The sequence below is a fragment of the Ipomoea nil genome, unplaced genomic scaffold (assembly GCF_001879475.1).
Source record: "Ipomoea nil cultivar Tokyo-kokei standard unplaced genomic scaffold, Asagao_1.1 scaffold3321, whole genome shotgun sequence".
NCBI lineage: Eukaryota > Viridiplantae > Streptophyta > Magnoliopsida > Solanales > Convolvulaceae > Ipomoea > Ipomoea nil.
In genome coordinates, this window is record NW_017619749.1 from 238,438 (window position 1) to 253,661 (window position 15,224).

Consider the following 15,224-nt stretch of genomic DNA (forward strand, 5'->3'; position numbering starts at 1 on the left):
TTGAATTGAATATTTTTCTTTCTATTTTTTAAAAATACTTTTTATTATGTGTGGCCCCTATGGAATACTTATGAATAATTGGTCAAAATAATTCAAAGATGGTGTTTGCTAAATAGTTATTTGCTGTTGGGTTAATGATTAAATACATGTAAAATAATTTTTTAAAAAAAAAATTAGAATAACTTTTTATCATTTTACAGAAAATAGAATAGTTTTTAAAATTTTAGTGTTTTGAAGTATTAAGTTATAAAAAAACTAATTCCTCTATGCATTTAGTTTAAGTTTAAGTTTTTTGTTCGATCCCTGTTCTAGATATTTAGCATACTGAAGATCTGTCGCGGTTTGGGTTTTTGTTGATTTATTTTTCTGGATAAATTGCAATATGTAAGCTAGTTTGATAATTTTGAAAGATTTGATAGCACACTTGTTGGTTTTAATCCTGCCTGTTGACAAACCTAATTAAATTAAACCATGTGAATATAACCTAATTAACCTCTGGTATAGAGAAAGGTAAACATTGTTAATCCCAAAAATTTCCCCAGAGAACAAAGACTATTTCATTAATGTCTTAATTTCAAAATGGGTCTTAACAACATTATATAGTATTCCAACTTATTTTATACCTGGAAAAACTGTAGCTGGCCCAAGATAAAACAAATGAATGGTGTGTCGTGTGTGCTAGTACTGCTGAGATGTAACTTGTAAGAGAACCCAATAATGTTTGGTTTCATTAAGCACAATAGGCCTCTAAATGGTATTCTAATATAAATTTTCTCAGCTTGTGTGATATTGTATGTATTTGTAGTTTGTTGCTTTTCTTGTGTTAATGTCTACTCGTGCCTCACTTTTATGATGCTTCTTTATGTTTACCATTTAGGAGGAATACACAAAAAGTGGTGTTGATCCACTCACAGTAGTATCTCTGATCTTTACCAGATGGAGCTAGACAGAACTATGTTTCTATTAAGATCATATTTCCAAAGGGTAACCATGAATTATCTATTTTGGTGTTCAATTTGCTTGTTACTGTGTTTTTAAGAGGCTTTCTATTGTGTTTGTTTGCTCACATTGTACACTAACTAACTGCACGTACAGATTGAAAAGTATGTGTTTAACGTCCAAAGAAGTGATGGATTTTGAAAGTGTTTATCTAAACAAGAAGAAGAATTTGGTGAAAGGTAAATTATATATTGTTGTACTTTGTTAGCTAGAAGTAGATTATTTGGAGTGATATATATAGCTGATAAACAACGGTGACAGACACATTTTGTTCTCAAAAAAATGTACAGACACATTTTGAACAATCTGTGGTGTCAAAATTGCCACCAGGTTTCAAGTCTGATTTGAAGCAATCTTCCGTACGGGTAAGTGAGAAGGATGAGATGGGTAGGTTTGTATGAGGAGGAGGAGCTGAGCATTTCAGAATTAAGAGCAGAGCTTTTCAGAATTAAGTAAATTAAGATAATTCAGTATTTATTTCAAAAAAAAAAAAACTGTGATGTTTTCTTTTTGAAAGGAAAACTGTGATGTTTAATTGATTTGATTATGGAATCTACAGAGTTGAATAAAAGACAAGAAAATAGCAGCTGTCATACAGCTCAGCACATGATACAAGACAAGGAAAGTTGCCAGGAATTGCATTGCTGCACGGCTACCTAAAAAACAAAAAGGACAGAAAAAGTTGTAGGGGGGTATCCATCCCCATCCCCATCCCCTCAGGCCTCAGGCCTCCTCATCAGATCAGATTAGATACACAAAATCTTGCATAAACCCTCTAAGGTGACGCCTCCACCATTTTCATCACCACCGCCCAATTTGATCATGGCATTCACATCTTCATCGTTGGCTTGAAGACCTGCCCAACTCAGATAAGTCTTAAGGTCTTGGTGCCCAACCTTGCCATCTCCATCTTTATCCATCACCCTAAACACATCCTCCATCACGCTCACCCTCCTAGACCCCACAACCTTCTCGAACTCCTCGTATTCCACGAAACCGTCCTTGTTTGAATCCGCCACAGAGATCATACTTCCTATCAACTCATCATCTTCCGCTCCCATCGAAAAGTCGTTTTTGTAGAACGTCCGGAGGTCGTCGGGGCTGATCTTACCGTCGCGGTCCACATCCAGCACCTCGAACGCTGACCGCAAAGTGCTGGACCGTCTTGCGCTTTCACCGTGTACGCCGCTCTCCGTTCTCGTCGGACACATCTTTTTCTTTTCCTCACCAAATTCCAACCACAAATAATAATATAATCAAATAAAGGGGAATGAATTGAAGCGAAGCTTTATAAGATTTGAGAGGGCGCTCTTTCGCTAGGGAGGTATATATAGGCGGACTCCCATATTTTGGGCTCCTCCAGAAGTCGAAGTCTTGGTAGACAAGCTTCTATTTTATTTTATTTTTTCAAAAAAAAAAAAAAAAAAACATTCATTTATGTGAAGGTAAGCCAAGCTGGTCAAATGTGGCCCGCTGCCACCAACTTATTTCATGTGCGTAAGAGATGACATCATATGTAACTATGTGCAGCGGTGCTGAGCCCACATTCTTGCCTACCACGAATTGAGGTCCTTGGAAATATTCGCTCACTAGTACATAGGGGTCCACCTACCAATTCTAACTTTGGACTGATTCCCAAATAATTACGGAGGCATTCACACGTGATTTTAAATTTACTATAATTCATCCGTAAAAGAAGGATATAGTCCTCTTGCGAATTTTAATCTTTTACTATAATTCATCCTTAATTTGTTTCAGAAATATCATCACATCCATGCACACGTACTTACTCTTGTTGTGTGCGAAAACATTTTTTAGTTAAATAATGAATTATGAATGAATCTTTTAAAAAGGCTTAGATATAAGGAAAAGATAATTGTATTAAATGAAATACCTTTTGGGTTATGACACGTGCAGTGAGAAGGAAAAATCAAAGTATGAAGGACGGTAGAAAAATTTGTAGAGTGATGGATTGATTTGTCTTGGAGCATAGACGTGTTAGGTACCGGGTCTAATTTAAACATATATCACTGTCTAGTTTGGAATCATTTGGTTGGAACAATGCATAGGATCCCATGGAAATGGAAATTGAAGAGATAGATATTAGTGTACGGAAATCACCACAACCAGAAATCCTTCTTTAACCTGTTACTTAGTTCAACGTTTTTGCACAAGTCTACAATTCATATACAGACACGGGCGGGCACCACTCTCCAGCTTCAAATAACAACAACAATAAAACTGTTAAAAAGAACGGAATGAATCTTTGACACAAATGCAAGCAAAGAAATTTCTACTTAGATAAGAAAAGTTTGTTTGTAATCAATCAACACACATAATTTAAAAGTCAAAATTCCAACCCTGTATTAACAAACATAAGCTAGCGTTTACAGCGCCTCCTTTAGCATCTCTCCAGGGCTGCAACATATTGTTAGTAGCTTTGCATTCCATCACAGTATATATCTCTACCTATTTATCGTACTGGGGAAGAGAAGAATATTACAATGAAGTATACCAGAAACCCGGCTAAAAGAATTCCCGCATAAATAAGATTTTGAGAAGACTGCACGGGAATCTTGTACTCAATGCTACAGCATTTCATTTTCTCCTTCTCATTGCTCAAAACATGCTCCACGTACCTGTTGTATCAAAATACCAAAGGGTTATTGTCTACTTACACAATAATCAACAGCTTATGGGCACCAAATCTCTTAACCAACTTACTGCTGGGTGAAGATGGAGCTTTGGAAAATCTCAGAGCTGTTCATGTGGGCATCTTGTAATCGATGATCATATAATAGGGCAGACAAATCCACAAGATGCTCCTCCAAGCTCTGTCATTGAAAAATAATATTAAGCAAACTGTATTTACAAAACAATGTGTTAAGTTATTTTAAATTGGGGAGAAACTTACATCTAAGTATTTTTCAAGCCGTTCAACCAACACATGGGGGAATGGTTCAGGTAAGTTGGTTGTTTTCTTGTAGAACTTTTCCAGCCACAGTTCAGTGCTTGTCTTGTTCTTCTTACCCTTCACTGGTTCACCCAGAGGAGTTCTCAGATGTTCGGCTGCAAAAGTTTGGACACCCTGATAGAGAAACAAGGCTAATAAATATGAAGCATAAGGCCAAGGTAATGGATTTCAGAAAATAGACAAGTAACCTCTGATGTCTCCCGGATTCGGCGTAGGGTAGCATCAACACGTGCATATATTGTGTTTCGCTGCATGATGAACAGTAGAAGATTGATTATTCATACAATCCCTTTTTCTTACTAATACTATACGCTTAGCAATATAGTGAGCATACCAATGCAACATCTCGAAGCAATTCACTGATTTGAGAGGTGTTAGAGAATGGCCCAAAAGGATGGCAACCAGTTGCCCACATCCAATTTACAACAGGCCTCTCATGAATATGAGAAGCCTTTTCATATGGGGCACTTAAACCACCAAGAACAGATGCCACCCCTCCAACTATATAACGTTGTACTTGCCATGGACTAGCATGCCTTCTCTCCAGCTCGGAAACATAACTGGCCAAAAAAATTGCAAAGAGCAAAGTCAAATATAGGGAGTTCTATCAAATGGCATTGGAGACTGAAGAGGTAATAGAAAGCAAAAGATTTGTAAAAGAAAAATGGGCACAATAGTGCTCCTCTCAGAGGTAAACTATGCTGCAGTGGAAACTCTGCAACAAGCTAAAGTTCACTTTTATATCATGTAAACAAGCCACTGACCATAGCAACCAGCAAATATATGCATTCGTACCTCAAAGGAATTTTATCATTAGGATGCTGGAGTACAATAACTACGTCTTTGCTGGTCCAAACAAGACTTTCCTCTTCCATCATAAGATGTTCATCCACATCAGCTAATGATAGAACAAAACTGCAACAAGGAGATTGCGTGAAACAGCTCTTGTAAGATTATAACAAAATGTGCTCGGGAGTGGGGGTGGGGGGATGGAGATCCACATTGAAGGACCATCTACTGCTCTGGATCGGATCATATTAATGGTATAAAACAATAACAATAATAGTTCATCAGATGCAAATATTGTTTCTATAAGGGTATCAACTGAGTAAAAATGACAGGCTAGGATTACTTTTTTTTTTTTGGATAAACAGATAACTGAGCTTACACTGGAATGACTCTAGTGCCATAGGTCCTAAAGAGATTCCCCCTTTTCTTCTTTACTTCTTTCTTTTTCTTCTGCTTTCCATACCCTTGGCTGTAAGTGGCCCAGAGAGGTTTATGTTTTAATACGGAATCAACTGAACCATTACTTTCATCCATCCAGTGCTGGCAAGGACAAAAAAAAATTATATATATATATTTAGCACTGTGGGGGAGAGCACAAAAGCACCAAAGTTCTAAGAGGATACAGGAGTTCTCAGGTAAATAGATATGGTACGATATCAGATATCCAACTAAGCAACACCAACCTGGCGGAGAAAATATTTATTTGACAGGGATGGATTAGCAACCTCAAGTAAACCAGCAGCAAGCACATCTGCAGATCGCTCCATCTCCTGAAATTACGTTTTACTAATATCTTTTTTACAAAATAAATATAACTGGAAGTATGGATCATCTATTTTGAAAATGAACAAAAGATACTCCTATATGCAAAGCAAGGATGACATGGCGCAACTATAGAAACATTGTTAGAGTGATTGTTGGCAATGTGGCTATATGCCACAGGAAATTGCATTAAACCAATCTGCAAGGTAATCAAATAAAATAAAATAAAAAGAAAGACATCAAGAGTTCTGACCTCTTTAAGGATAGCACCATCCAGATACATTTTTGTGTGAACATGAAAACGCCCATCTTTCTTGGTTTCTTGTAGTGAATGACCACGCATTGCTTTAGATACAGCAATAGCCAACTTCTCATGGTGATGTAGGGCATGTGAACCAGCAACAATCACCACTTCCTGCCCCTGGGGAACAAGTTTCTTAACCTGAAAAAAGAATACTGTTCATTTGTTCTTTGCATGATATTCTCTACATAATCTAACTAGCAAGTTTCTAGAACCTTTAATTCCCCCACAGAGCAAGAATCTAGGGTCCCATTGTTATCTAATGCATTAGCTGCAAAAATGACTACAGAGTTCTCAAGGTTGGTACAATTTTGAAGTGAAATACTGAGAGTATGGGTCAAGATGTAGCCTAGTTGTAAGCTAAGCCACCTTCCACATTCCAAGCATTTGGCTTGGGTTCAAATCACATCTCCATCCCACTTCAATCTAGCCAAAATAAAAATGATATCAAAGATATATTCAGGCACTCTACAGGACAACTTTACCTCATTCTCAATAGCACCAACATCAATACTGTAATTGTGGCCTTTCTCCATGATGTTGTAGCGATTATGATTATGGAGGACAATGATTGGAACAAGCAATCTAGTTGTCATGTCAACTGTTTCAAACCTGCTCAAGAAAGGAAGGATAGACTATAACTTGCTAAGGAATAATTATGATCTAGACATTACTGCTACAAATGGTGATAAGACTCAAATTTCAAGAACAAGGAAGAAAGGCAGGTAAGATAATTACTAGCTTTTCATAAAGAAAACCAAAATCTATTTTATCATATCAAGCATGCAGACTATAATATTATAGAGGATTAAAACCAATATAGTTACTACTACTACCCAAGTATCAGGATGACTAGTAGCTGCATATAGAGGTAATAAGGTCTTACAAGAGTAAGACAACAAAGTACTATAGTCCAGATAGTAATATATTCTATTTCTACTCTTATGAAATTCAACCATATAAAAGCAATATAATATTATAATAGTTAATTTCAAATAAGAAAATGAAAAATGATCAGGAAAGGGAAACAAATAAAAGTTCAGTAGAATGGGACTATACCTAACATCTGGAGCAATTACGTGCTCAATTGTGGTTGCAATTAGAGATGCAAGCTGGCCAACAAAAATGTCATGAGCATAATGCTCGCTAACTGTACCAGCTACATTATGAAAAGCTACATTCCGTAACCGAGGTAGTGACTTAGAACTGATGCTTCCTTCTTCAGTTTCAATCTTTCCATAAGTACAGGGACCTGCTGAGAGATCAATGACAACATACCTGAAATAGAATGTCAAGAGGCTCAAACTATTGTATATACACTGACATGCCAACCTTGTTTGGAAACTTTCAATCATTTATATGAATAATAAATAACTAGTCAACTAGAGCTGTATACATGCCATAAATTAAAAACAATTAAAAAACTGTACAAAAACTTAACAAATCATTAAAATGAAAGAAAATATGAAGAACTAATTATCACCACCCAATCATATCAATGAAAGAATCGCCTTGAGAAAAGGCATACCAAATTTACATAAAAGTTTAAGTTGGAAAATTTCTCCCATGTTCTTTCATTTGAGAAAGAAAGGTCATAAAAATAGATTTATGTAGGAGTGAAGCCAAAAGCAAAATACCTGCCAGAGCCAAGCCAAACTTGAGAAGCCCCACCTCCATTATAGCGATAGCGATATATGTAGTCCCCTTCTTGCTTTTTCATCTCTTCCTCACTAAGTTGATCAATTTTTCCATACATTAAACTGTCAAGGTTGATATCCTTGTTCCTAGGGTCCAACCTAACCTGAAAAACAAATCACAAAGACCAGAAGACAAAAAATTAAGTATATATGCCACAAACTTAAGTTACATTATATGGAGAATTCAATTTCCATATGAAATACAAAAATTTATAAACAGTAGTCCCATGTAATGAAATACTCCAAGTTCACAGTTGATTAACTCACCTTATCAAAATTGACAATAAAAATTGTAGTTGGCCAAGGTTTGTCCATCTCTTCCCCATAATGTGCTCCATTGTCAATATCAAATAGGTATGAATACAGCTTCTGAAATTCTGGTTCTACAACAGTTGCATCAACCTCAAACAAAGGCACCTCCCTTCCAAAATCAACCTATAAGTCACAAAAGAATGTTCAAATATTGATAAAGGCCCCAAAACCTGAATCTTGACTAAGAAAAATCAGAATATCTCAAAATTGATATTAATAGGTGCCATTACCTCTCTTGCAGTGCCAGCAGGAACCAAAGCTGCTTTCAGTGCTATCTCAAGAGCTATTAATTCAGGTTGGCCAACCTGTAACAAAGTGGTGAAACAAAATCCTGATAAAATGAACTTGCAAGAGCAGCAATGCAGTAACATGCAAATATATCAGCGAAACGGAGAGAAAACATACTGGAAATGCATTATAAACAATGTGATGCTCAATGTCAAGTGGCTTTCCTGTCTCTAAACATGAGGGCCGGTGAGATGGGAAACTGACTCTAAGAAATTCCTCCAACTTTTGGGAATCTACAGTATACCGATACCCTCCATCACCATTAAAGCCGATAAGAACTATATTTACTTCAAGAGGGACTTGAAACGGAACCTGCATAAAATTAAAAAATCATGCATCAAAACCAAGCTAGGCTAGGCACAACACTAAATAAACATATGATTAGGTAGCGTTGAGATGCTTCCAATCACATACAAACCCCTAAACAGAAGTCGTTGAGGCAAATGATCAAAGCATTAAATATAAGACCTTCTCACATTCTTTCATTTTTTTTTCTTTCAGAGCTTGAAGGATTCCAACAGAAAGAATGAAGCAAACATCTTGCAACATTTCGTAACAAAAAAGTTTAGCTATCGAGAAGCTTTATACTGAAAATATGTATGAGTAAGACACCAAAATACAAATAAAAGCTTTGACATAATTAATCCTAATAATCAGAATTCCAGTACCTGGAATGTGTCGATAAAGCTGGAAAATTTTAGATTACAGGTGTAAGATATACCTCAGCGCGAGAGTGGAGCATTTGACGAACTTCGGATCGAACACTATCTTTGACGTCGTGAAACGCTCCATGGTGCCACTGAGGATGACCCGGATCCCTTCGGTACGCCTGAGACGCTGAGTCGGATTGTGTTATGATCAGACTCAGTGTCACAATTGCTATCCAAACAGCACCCCGAATTGGAGTCGCCATATTTTACAATCGCGGTAGGAAAACGTATAGTAGCAGAACAAAGTCTGATAACTGAATTGCGACTAGTAGAGCATTTTTCATGCGCTTCCTTCTTCTAATTAGAATCACGGATCCTCCCCTTCGCCGGAGAAAATTTGCGTTTGGGAGTTCCCGATGAATTTCCCTCTTACCTTGACGTTTCACTGAAGAAGAAGATTGACTCAACTGACTGCACCGCACCCAGAATTAATGGGCCGTTGTTAAGGCCCACCCGTTTTGGTTCGTGAGCCCAAAGGGCCCATACTAATATTACTCTACTTTTTGTAAACATTTTTTTGGTTTCCTTTTCTTAATTTTTCTTTTAAAAAAACCTGAGAATTTTTCAGTTAATAAACAATTAAACATGTTTCATGTCCTTTCTCCCAAAAAAAAAAAAACACATGTTTCATGAATATGAATTTACAAGTGAAAACAAACAAACAAACAAATAAAAAAAATTCCAACTCGTGAATGTGACATTAGGCATTTGGCTCTGATTGGCAGAATAGGCTCAAACCCATGACCTCCTATTTAGGAGAGTCACTAGACCATTGGCAAGTTAGTAGCTTAAAATAGTAGCATTTCAAAAATAAGTTAACGGGTTGTTTGGTTGTAGGTAGTTTAGGTGTAATTGAATTGTAATTCTGCGAAGATCACCATTACGCCGTTTGGTTTGAGGGAATTGTAATTCAGTGTTGAATTGCAGATTGAAAAGACATTTTTGTCTCTGAGGGCATTATTATTATTATTATTATTATTATTATTATTATTATTATTATTATTATTATTATTATTATTATATGAGGGCATTTCAGTCATTGTATCACTTAAATCTTTCAATTCCCTGTAATCTTATTTTGCATACCAAACACTGTAATTTGAATTCCTACCTTATTATTTTCACACCGAATTACAATTCCTTTCTACCCTAATTCCTTCCTTCCAACCAAACGGCTTGTAATAGCTTCTAATAATAATTTCACTCTAAATTAATTAAAACAATAATACCAAGAAGAGTTACACTACATGTATTATCTAATCTAAACTATAATACCAAGAAGAGTTATACTACATTGGTAGGGAATGTCCCGACCGACATAAGCTCCACCACGACCGACTTTGCCTTTGTCTTTTTCTTCTGATCTTTGCAGGTAGCAGGTCGGGCTTTTTCATGAAGACCCCGGTCGGGAACGGCCGGAAGTTGCCCGAACGCTGGTGTCGATCACCGAGCGGTAGCCCTTTGACGAGAGAGCTGGCGAAAGGACGCGAAAGGACGCGTGGCGGCTCTTCATGATGACAGACAGGGCACCCGGGAGGGTGACACGTGGTGGCTACGTGGAAGACATGCCGAGCGGCCGGAATCCTGTCCCCGGCACGGCGGCTATAAATACCCACAGTAGCTACAGTGTAGTGGACTTTTGGACAATCGATAGGTTGTTGTTAGAGAATCCCGACCGCAGTCAGTCGGTACTCAGAGCAACCAAGTAGATTGTACTTAGGGCCTTTACCGTGATCAATAAAGACATTTACTTGCTTTATTTGGTCTCGGCTTATTTCATATTGCTTACGTATAATTAGCAGTATCATTTTGGCGCCGTCTGTGGGGATCCGTGCAAGAAACCAACGTCTTGACGAGCACCCGATCACTATATCGACATGTATCCGTGGGCACACAACAACTTTGCCGACGACCAGGCGGATGCGGCGAGCTCCTCCGACCACTATGCTACCCAACAGCAGGGTCAGACGATGGACCTCAACCTCAACCTCTCACCACCGCATCCATCAAATGCATACCCGACCGCACAACAGCCGGTGAATTACATACAACCGGGGTACCCAACACCCGGTCTGCCATACCAGCAGCAGCCGATGATGTATCCCGCCCAGTATCCATACCCGGTCCCACCTCCGCCGTATGGGTATTGGCCAGGCCAACCGATGTGCTACACTCCCCCGGTTGGTTATCCACCATATACGCCTGCTTATACAGCTCCAGCCGCCGCCCCTCCAGTACAACCGACCGCACAGGTAGAGCCGCAGCGTCAGTCCGCATCCCGGGCTCGACGCTCGGCTCATTCGCGGTTGGGGTCGGGGGGTGCTGATGCGATGGAGGCACCAGCTCAGGCCGTCCAAGCGGAGGACCCTGAAGAAGTTGCCCGAGCGGTAGCTTTTGATCGTCTTCGACCGGAAATGCGCCAGCGTTTGGGACCCCAAGACCCGAACCGCGGGCAAGAAGACGTACAGATGCAGGAAGCTAGCCAGGAGGCTTCATCTGGGTATAGCGGGTCGAGATCTCACCGACGGCGACGCGCTCGGGATACAGCCCAAGCCGCTCAAGCCGCCGAGCTCAACGAAACCCGAGGATTACTATATAACCTCCAGGCGGAAGTTGCGCAGCTCAGGAATGCGTACCCTGCAACACCCCCGGTCAACCAATCGACCCTGCACCAGGCGCCTTTCACGGCAGCGGTAATGGCCCAGCCTTACCCGTTGGACTTAAAGGTCTCTGGAGAGAAGAGTTATGACGGACGGGCAGATCCTGAGGCCCATGTGAATGATTTTTTCAGCAACATGATGCTGAAGGGCGTTTCGGACGCCGTGATGTGCAGGGCCTTCTACTCGACCCTCACCGGTCGGGCTGCAGAGTGGTTCCGTACCCTGCAACCGGGGTCGATCAATAAATTTGAGACCCTGGCGATCAAATTTGTGAGGAAGTTCATCACTTCCAAAGTGGTGAGGAAGTCCTACATGTATCTCGAGAAGGCCAAGCAATTAGAAGGGGAAAGCTTGACCGATTTCCTCATCAAATGGAAAGCGGCGGTCGGGGAGGTCGAGCCAATGGACGATGCGACCGCCACCCACATGCTTCACATATCTCTCCGAGCGGGGCATTTGTATCAGGACTTCATCCTACACCCCCCGACCAGTTACGAGGAGGCCCTTCGGAGGGTCACAGATTACGCCAACGCCGGCGAGGCGAACGCCGTAAAGCGCTTGCAGGAGGTCGGCTCTTCGTCCCGTAAACCGGCCGGCCGGGCGGAGCATCGGTTGGGAGATGACAATCCCCGGTCCCGCACCAGGCCTGGCGAGTTTACGGCCTTGAACCGATCCGCAGCGGAGGCCATGCAATACGCCCAGTCCTGCAATCTCATCAAACTCCCCCATCCCGATCGAGACGGCCCTGACAAGAGTAAGCACTGTGCTTACCATCGATGCGCCGGGCATGATACCGAGGAGTGTACCCACTTGCGCCAATTGCTGGAAGATCTGCTCAACCTGGGAAAATTGGACAAGTGTGTGGGGAAGAGAGAGGACAACAAGAAGAATGCCGATCGGAGAGATCATAGGCGTTCTCATCACCGCTCCGATCGGTCAGGTTAGGACCGAAGAGACGACCGAAGGGACGATCGACATGATGACCGACGGGACCCTGACCCTCCGTCCGGTAGCCGCCCGTCCGGAAAGCCTACCATCCACGTCATTTTTGGTGGGCTGGAAGATGCTTCCCGACCGCGGACTAACTGCCCGGTCGCAATAGTGGATTCCCGGGAGACCGGGAAGAGGCAGAAGATGGAACCCATAACCTTCACCCTCGAGGACCAACCTACCAGCAGCGACCACGGCATGGAGGCGCTCGTGGTCACGATTGACGTTAAGGGGACAGACGTCCAGAGGGTTATGGTTGACACGGGCAGCAGTGTGAACGTCCTATACTTGGACGTGTTTGAGAAGCTTGGCCTCGACAGGAAGGAGCTGACTCCGGTCGGTGTACCACTGTCAGGATTTACCGGGGCTCTTATTTACCCCGAGGGAAAAATAACGCTCCCGGTCGAGATCGGCACACCTCCAAAGTCGATCCAAACGGAGCTAGAATTTGTTGTGGTCAACCTCCATTGCGTCCACAACATTATCTTGGGCCGACCCGCCATTATGAAGATCGGTGGGATAATTTCTATGCCCCACCTGTGCATGAAATTCCCCACCCCTAATGGGGTCGGCGTGGTCCGTGGCGATGTCCAATCCGCCCAGAAGTGTTACACCCGAGCGGTCAATAGACGTGACTCCGGTCCATCTTCCCGGGTGAACACCATAGCCAAAGAGGAGGCTAAGGATCGGAAGGAACAGCCTGAGCCTTCCGAAGAAATTGAAGAAGTTCCCCTGTCCGAGGACCGCCCGGACAGGAAGATAAAGATTGGTCGAGCCCTCACCCCCGAGATCCGAGAGGAAGTTCTGGCCGTGCTCCGGGAGTATGCTGATATCTTCGCATGGGGGCCCGAAGATATGCCCGGGATTGATCGTTCGGTCATCTGTCATAAGCTAGCCGTCGATCCCGCAGCAAAGCCGGTCGTGCAGAAGACACGCCACCTTTCCTCCGATCGCCGCGAGTTTGTTAGAGAAGAAGTCAAAAAGATGGCGGCGATCGAGCACATCCGTCCGGTGGTCTATCCCGAGTGGGTGGCAAATATCGTTCTTGTTCCTAAGCCCCCAGCATGGAGGATGTGCATCGACTTCACGGACCTCAACAAGGCCTGTCCGCTCGACCCGTATCCTCTACCGAGCATTCACCAGATGGTCGACGAGACGGCCGGGGCCGAGTTAATGAGCTTCATGGATGCCTTTAAGGGGTACCATCAGATCATGATGCACCATGAAGACGAGAGCAAGACAGCCTTCGTGACCCCGGATGGGCTGTACTGTTACCGAGTGATGCCGTTCGGCCTGCGGAACGCAGGAGCGACCTACCAGAGGATGGTCAACATGTTCTTTGCCGATCTATTGGGCCGAACGATGGAAGCTTACATCGATGACATGCTGGTCAAGAGTCGGGACCGATCCGACCACACTCGGGACCTCCGGGAGTGCTTCCAGATCATGAGGAAGTACCAGTTGCGGCTGAACCCGACCAAGTGCACATTCGCGGTTCAGACTGGCAAGTTCCTCGGCTATATGATGACCAAAAGAGGAATTGAGCCCAACCCGGCCAAAGTAAAAGCGATTCTGGATATGCAGCCACCTTCCACCGTTCGGGAAGTCCAGCAATTGACCGGTCGGTTGGCAGCCCTCAGCCGGTTCCTCTCCAAGCTAGCCGAGCGCGCTTTACCTTTCTTCAAGGTATTGCGGAAGGTTAATGGATTCGTCTGGGACGAAGAGTGTCGAGCGGCTTTTGATGAGCTGAAGGAATATCTCATGTCACCGATCGTGCTCTCAAAGCCCGAGCTCGGAGAAGAGCTAGACGTGTACCTCGCCGTCTCCGATCGTGCAGTAAGCGCAGTGTTGTGCCGAACCGATCCGGAAGGGGTCCAGCGACCGGTGTACTATGTAAGCCACGCGCTACATGGTCCCGAGCTCCGGTACTCCCGGCTAGAGAAGGTCGTCTACGCCTTATACATTGCCGCGAAGAAGTTGGCTCCCTATTTCCAAGGTCGAGCAATTCGCGTGTTGACCGATCAGCCGATCGGGCCAGTCCTCCGAACTGCTTCATCATCAGGCCGCCTAGTCAAATGGGCGTTAATGTTGACCCAGTACGCGATCGAATACCGACCAAGACCGGCTATTAAAGGTCAAGCTCTTGCGGACTTCTTGGTTGAGTGCACCGCCCGGGATACCCGGCCTCCTGAGGTCGCGGATCCCGAGGCTGAGTGGTGGTCGCTGGCTACAGATGGGTCAAGTAGCAAGAAAGGGGCAGGAGGAGGAGTGGTGGTCACGAGCCCGGAAGGATCCAAGGTCTATTTTGCTCTCATGTACCAGTTCCACCTGACCAACAACGAAGCCGAGTACGAAGCATTCGTTAACGGCTTACAGTGCGCTCGGGACTTGGGGGCTGAGTACATCCGAGCTCAGACAGATTCCGCACTCGTGGTCGGGCAAGTTCTCGGGGATTATGAAGTCAATGGAGAGCGTCTGCAGCTTTACCGAGATCTTGCCATGGAGAAGCTTGCTCAGTTCCGGGGGTATACCGTCCGACACATACCCCGATTGGATAACGCCGATGCAGATATCCTGTCCAAATTAGCTCAAGACGCCCCGGAACACATGTTGAAGATAGCTCGGATTTTGGTGATCCCGAGACACAGCATTCATCGTCTACCGGTCAATCCCATCCAACCGGTAGATGACAATTGGATCACCGATCTGAAAGAGTACCTCGAGCACGGTCGCCTTCCAGAC

At 43.0% G+C, this 15,224-nt stretch overlaps 2 protein-coding genes across 2 annotated transcripts; both read right to left on the reverse strand.

Annotated features, from left to right (window-relative positions):
- Nucleotides 1-1,526: 1,526 nt before the first annotated feature.
- Nucleotides 1,527-2,369, reverse strand: LOC109169673 (calmodulin). The gene has a single exon (XM_019318535.1). It carries the CDS (start codon nucleotides 2,208-2,210, stop codon nucleotides 1,746-1,748), a length of 465 nt encoding a protein of 154 aa, XP_019174080.1. The 5' UTR covers nucleotides 2,211-2,369; the 3' UTR covers nucleotides 1,527-1,745.
- Nucleotides 2,370-3,275: 906 nt separating this feature from the next.
- On the reverse strand, nucleotides 3,276-9,259 carry LOC109170570. Its single transcript, XM_019319736.1, has 16 exons — nucleotides 8,844-9,259; nucleotides 8,240-8,434; nucleotides 8,065-8,139; nucleotides 7,790-7,957; nucleotides 7,463-7,626; nucleotides 6,885-7,103; nucleotides 6,311-6,437; nucleotides 5,778-5,966; nucleotides 5,446-5,532; nucleotides 5,142-5,302; nucleotides 4,769-4,888; nucleotides 4,308-4,533; nucleotides 4,162-4,221; nucleotides 3,914-4,087; nucleotides 3,724-3,833; nucleotides 3,276-3,638 (listed from the first exon to the last, which is right to left on the reverse strand). Exons 1-16 carry the CDS (start codon nucleotides 9,033-9,035, stop codon nucleotides 3,473-3,475), a joined length of 2,433 nt encoding a protein of 810 aa, XP_019175281.1. The 5' UTR covers nucleotides 9,036-9,259; the 3' UTR covers nucleotides 3,276-3,472.
- Between the last annotated feature and the right edge of the window lie 5,965 nt (nucleotides 9,260-15,224).